The 5,850-nt window shown below is 41.3% G+C and overlaps 1 protein-coding gene across 1 annotated transcript; it reads left to right on the forward strand.

Annotated features, from left to right (window-relative positions):
- The first annotated feature begins 644 nt into the window (after window positions 1-644).
- Window positions 645-5,086, forward strand: LOC146498606 (uncharacterized). The gene is made up of 3 exons (XM_085141660.1): window positions 645-3,989; window positions 4,095-4,204; window positions 4,440-5,086. Exons 1-3 carry the CDS (start codon window positions 3,899-3,901, stop codon window positions 4,566-4,568), a joined length of 330 nt encoding a protein of 109 aa, XP_084997786.1. The 5' UTR covers window positions 645-3,898; the 3' UTR covers window positions 4,569-5,086.
- Window positions 5,087-5,850: the final 764 nt, after the last annotated feature.

A 5,850-nucleotide genomic window follows, 5' to 3' on the forward strand; every position in this document is an offset into this window, starting at 1 on the left:
GGGAGGCAGCTGGAGATGGGGAGGGAAGGAAGGGAGGGGCAAGTGACCCCTCCCTGGGGCCAGCTCCCCCGCTGACCCCAGTAAGCACCCCCATACTCCGCGACCCGCCAGGGAAGGGGGGCCCAGGCCCATCCGAACCGGGGCCCAGTGCAGCGGCGCCGCCCGGCCCCACAGAGCCCGGTGCAGTCCACCCAATCCCACCACAGAGAAAACTGCACCCACCCCATCATCCACTCGTCTTCCAGACTACGTAAGACAATAGACGCCCAGGCTGAGATCTTCCTCCACCTCTCCTGTATCTCCCCCTCTTGCAGAGAGAGTTCCTGAGAGAGGAAAGCTCCTGCAAGATGTGACAACCCCCCCCCCCCCCACCAGTTGAAGAGCCCCCCAGGTGGCTCAGCGCACCGGCGGCACCCCGCGCCAGTGGTGGGCCCCCATATACCCACCGGCCCACAACCCCGGCAACACACCAACCAGGATCCAGGCCACAGCCGGAGCGCCCCCAGAACCTCACGCCCGTCCCGGACCCACCCAGGGGCAGCCAGGCTACCAGGTCAGTAACCCCCGTCCGTCGGCACAGACCCTCCCCTAGCCCCGCTGCACGTAGCCACGAGGAAATCGTCACCTAAGAGCCAACAGAGCCCCTAATTGGCCATGACCGCTACCCCTGGTTGAGCCCCCCAAGGAAGATGCTCCCGGGGAACCCCCCGACGCCCTAAGCCTGACCCTACCCCCACACCAATCACAACAGTGAAGGCGAGACCAAAATATGACCCCCCACCCCCACTAGGTGATGGAGCTGATCAGAGGAGCCCAGAGCGATTGATCTGATGTGGTGGCAGAGGCTGTATCAAGACTAATGTAATCTAATAGATAATTTCTATATTGGTTAGAATTAAGATTGTTTTTATTTTTCCAGTTCATGAGGACTGTTTTCTTGGCTATGCATAGGGCAGTGAAAACCATATGGGCTATATTCTTTTCTGAAGTGACATTATCTAAGCTGCCCAACAAACACACTAAGGGGGAAGTTGGAATGTTACATTTCAGACACTTTGATAAGTCTTCACATATCTCGCGCCAAAACTTCTGAACTGGTGGACAGAACCAAAGAGCATGGATATAATTGTCCGGTGAATTGGTTTGGCAGTGTGAGCAGTTGTTGGTAGATGCAAAGCCCATCTTGAACATCCGATGACCTGTATAGTGCACTCTATGTAGTATTTTGTATTGAATTAATTGAAGACTGGGATTTTTGATTAGATGAAAGGTTAAGCAAATCTGAGACCAGAAGTTTTGGTCTAAGTTAACTGATAAATCCGCTTCCCATTTTGCAATAGGAAGTGATATTGATTCATCTGTTTTAGAAAGCATTCTGTATATTTTGGATAGTAATTTGGGGGTTTTAAGAGTAAAAAATTGAACCACACTTGGTGGTGTTTGTAGTTCAACTTGACCCGGTTTAAATTTCTTTTTTATTATGGATTTAATTTGTTGATATTCTAAAAATCTTTTCTTGTTGATCCCATATTGTGTAACTAGTCTGTCAAATGAAATAAATTCTGTTCCTTCTAGTATATGTTCTACATATTTGATTCCTTTACCATTCCAATCTGAAAAGTTTATCATATTATTGTTTTGTAATATGTCAGGGTTGTTCCAGATAGGTGTACGTTTGCATGGGATTAATGAAGACTCTGTCAACTTCAGAAACTCCCACCATGCTGTCAGAGAAGAGCTGATGTTGATGCTTTTGAAGCATTCATGTCGTTGGATGTTTGAGCTGATAAATGGTAGATCTGAAATCTCTAGATTATTGCAAAGTGCTTGTTCTACATCTAGCCAAGGTTCATCTAAAAGGGTATGTTTTAGCCATCCTGAGATAAACTGAAGCCTGTTGGCTAAGAAGTAGTGCTGAAAGTTAGGTAGTTCTAATCCTCCTTTATCCTTGGTCTTTTGTAGTGTTTTTAAGCTTATACGTGGGGGCTTATTTTTCCAAAGGAATTTGGACATATATGAATCTAGAGATCTGAACCAATCTTGCGGCGGTTTAGTTGGGATCATTGAGAATAAATAATTTATTTTTGGTAATACCATCATTTTTATAGCAGCAACCCTTCCCATGAGTGATATGGGTAGACATTTCCATCTAGCCAGATCACCTTCTACTTTCTTTAAAAGTGGGGTATGGTTTAATTTAGTTAGATCTGCAAGCTTGGGAGAAATATTAATACCTAAATATTTTATATTTCCCGATTGCAGTGGAGTAGAAGAGGAATTATGGAAGCAGCAATTAATAGGAAGGACTGTAGATTTTGACCAGTTAATTGAGTAATCTGATATTCTTGCAAAAGAGTTTATCAATTCAATCACCCCAGAGATATTGGTTTGTGAATTTTGGAGAAAGAGTAACACATCATCAGCATAAAGGCTGATTTTATGTTCCACGTTCTTGCATTTTATGCCCTTAATTGCTGAATTCTGTCTAATTGCTGCTGCTAGTGGTTCGCAAAAAATTGCAAACAGTGAAGGGGAGAGTGGGCATCCCTGCCTGGTGCCCCTCAGGAGACATAAGCTGGAGGATGTCTGGTCATTTGTTCTGACACAAGCTGTTGGGGAATTATATAATATTTTTAACCAGTTGATGAAAGAAGATCCAAAACCAAATTTGTGTAAAGTTGCAAATAGAAATTTCCAGTTAACTCTGTCAAACGCTTTTTCTGCATCTAAGGAAAATATTGTAGTTTCAAGGTTTTTACTGTATGAGTAGTCTATCAAATTAAGTAATCTACGTGTATTTGTTGATGAGTGCCTACCTTTTATGAAACCAGTTTGGTCAGGATGAATTAAGAGGGGGGTTATTTTCTCTAGTCTCTTCGAGAGAGCTTTGCAGATTATTTTGAGGTCTACATTAATAAGGGATATTGGACGATAGCTTGAGGGATATACAGGGTCTTTGCCTGGTTTTAGCAGGAGATTAATGTTTGCAGAATTCATATTTGATGGAAGTCTGCCCTTTTCTTTGATTTCTAACAACGTTCTGTAAAAAACTGGTGCTAGAATCGTCCAGAATTCTTTGTAGAATTCTGCAGGAAAGCCGTCTGGACCTGGAGCCTTATTATTGGACATACTTATCAGGGCTTCCTGGAGTTCACCTGATGTCAGTGGCGAATCCAGTGCCATTGCTTGAGCTTCTAATAATTTTGGGAGAGTTATGTTGTCTAAAAATTGATCAATTTCCTTTTTAGATGGGTTTATTTGTGGTGAATACAACGTTTTATAGAAATCCCTGAAAATGTTGTTTATTTGTTTCGGTTCATATATTGTGTTCCCAGATGAACCTTGAACAGCACATATAGTTGTTTTTTCTTTATTTATTTTTAGCTGGTTTGCTAGAAATTGACCGGATTTATTACTATGTTCATAATTTTGTAAGCGTAGTCTTTGTACTAAGAATTTTGTTTTTCTATCAATTATCTCATTTAATTCTAGTTTTGTTTTGCGTATTTTGTTCAATGTTTCCTGATCTTGGTGGGACGCGTAGGCTTCTTCTAGTGATTTGATGTTTTTTTCCAATTCCTGAATATTTTTGTTTTCTTTTTTCTTTTTATGTGATGAGAAAGAAATTATTTTACCTCTCATCACAGCTTTCCCTGCTTCCCATAAAACAGAAGCTGATGAGCTCTTTTAGCCATCCTGTTATTCCTTTGGGGACATTTTGATATGATTTTCAAATTTCTTAAATACTGGCCCTCGTGTTTAAATTGTTATCACTTATTGTCAAGACCACACACAGAGCTAGATAGATCTCTTAGTTGGGTTTCTTTCTGTATTTTTCAGGTCCTTGATGAGCTAGCAGAGAATTATTCAACCATCCAGCTCGAAATACATTTCTGAGATGAACGATAGATGGGAAATCTTCTTCTCGAAGGTGCAGTTCTATGGTGCCATGAAGAAAGTTATGAAGCTGCCAAAAACTTTGAATGGAGGTAATGCTACAGTATCATGATTTGTCTACGTTTATGCTTTGCAGATTACATTATTTGCAATGCTTAATGGTGTTGCCCTGTCTTATTTTTCTTTTTTCAAACCAGTGGAACATGCAGCAGCTGTGTTCAGAGCCCTTCCAATGCTTTTCCCTTCCAGCACAGTACCACCTAAGAAGCTGGGCGTCTGTAGTGAGGCTTTTTTCCATGTCCTAAAGGTAAGGCTGCAATATTCTATATTTATATATTGTTGTATTTTGCAGTTACTCATGCTTTCCTTTTATATATTTTACTGTGGAGTCGGTCTAAATATTCTTAAAATTCCAATCCCCATAACATGTTGATGTTAATAAAACCTACAGAAAAATTTGATCTATTTTAAACTGTAATGCAAATTAAAGAATGGTGTTTCTTAAGGTCTTGTTCTAATCTTCTTTCTTTTCTGTCATGTAGACTTCCGAAGACCCTGAAGGCTACCTGCGTCAGCGACCCCTGGCTTGTCCAGTTCTGCTTGTCTCTGAAGGCAACTGCATGATAGCTTACAGGAAGGCGTTTGGTGAGTGGAAGTCATTCATTGAGTGAGTCTCTCAGATGACAGACTCCATCTGCCTTGTTTATCAGACTCCATGTTAGTCAATGAGGTTGTTTTTATTCTCTAGAAAAGTTGTTCAAATGTAAAACACATGTTTGTTTGTGTAATCTTTCAACTTGTTCTTCTAAAAACTAATGTAATATAGGATTTCAAATGCTGATTGTTTTGAGCTGCAGCTAATTTTATTTTTGATACCAGAGTATGTTATACTGATATTATTTCTGTTAAGAGTATCTGGAATATGCACTTTTTATATTGACGATGTTACACAGTACCCTGCTGAAATGTAGACATTGTTAGACATGATTCTCCTGGAACAGACCTCAGTACTGTTAAAATTGAGTTACTGACCCATTGCTGTGTCAATAAAAGCGCAAAAACTAAGAGTGCGTCTGCTGTCTTAATTTAAGATGAAGTCCCTTATTTTTAGTAGCTTTTTGAAGAGATGGTGTCTTATTCTCAGGAATTGTTGCTAATTATTGTTCTCAGTGGTGAAATATATTTCTAATAGTTAGCTCAATCAAGAAAGAAACAATTCAGATTTAAGAAAATTTGTCCTATAGTAAGTTTTTTTTTGTTAAGTGGAAAATCTACATTAGGTGTAGAATCTTAAAGTAAGCAAATAATTCTTGAAAATAGCTTGTTCAAGAAAGCATAATACTCAATTTAGGTACAGATTTTCTAAATATCAAAGTGTCTTTCCTTATAATAAGTCACATTTTATTCAATTAAGCATACATTTTAGACAGTTTTGTCTAGGTAAAAGGCATACAGCAGTTAGATTAATTTGCTAGTTTTAAGAATTCTAGTCAAGCAACTTTTGCTTACCCCATTGGCAGATTTTTTTCCTCAAAACAAGAAAATTTTGTCAGATTTGAGAATATTTGGCTTGTTTCAAGTATAGCTGTTTTTGCAGTGCAGGCCCGGGAGGGTGCCCCAGGGTGAGCGTCTGGTGGCCGGGCCTTAGTCCATGGGGTCCGGCCGGGCACAGCGTGAAAAGGGGACATGGGCCATCCTCCCGCAGGCCCACCACCCACAGGAGGCGACGTAGGGGTAGGGTGCATTGTGTGCCAGGCAGTGGCCAGGAGCAGAGGCCCTGGAGGACTGATCCCCGGACTCTGTCTCAGTCTGGAGTTTCCCCTGGTGAGAGGCGGCGGGTTGGGGTGGGTATTCTAATATTCCCCTCGGCTTGCTGCTGGTATGTTGGGGTTCTTCCTGATGGATGAGAGGGTTTGTTCCCTGCGCCTTAGGGTCGGGGAACGGGTCCCGACT

Source organism: Neolamprologus multifasciatus, chromosome 18 (genome assembly GCF_963576455.1).
Source record: "Neolamprologus multifasciatus chromosome 18, fNeoMul1.2, whole genome shotgun sequence".
NCBI classification, from domain to species: domain Eukaryota; kingdom Metazoa; phylum Chordata; class Actinopteri; order Cichliformes; family Cichlidae; genus Neolamprologus; species Neolamprologus multifasciatus.

Excerpts from the sequence above, each read along its gene's own strand:
- LOC146498606 (XM_085141660.1), top strand. The coding sequence starts at position 3,899 with ATGAACGATAGATGGGAAATCTTCTTCTCGAAGGTGCAGTTCTATGGT. Across the intron at positions 3,990-4,094 it reads GCCAAAAACTTTGAATGGAG|TGGAACATGCAGCAGCTGTG; the intron begins GTAATGCTACAG and ends TTTTCAAACCAG. Across the intron at positions 4,205-4,439 it reads CTTTTTTCCATGTCCTAAAG|ACTTCCGAAGACCCTGAAGG; the intron begins GTAAGGCTGCAA and ends TCTGTCATGTAG.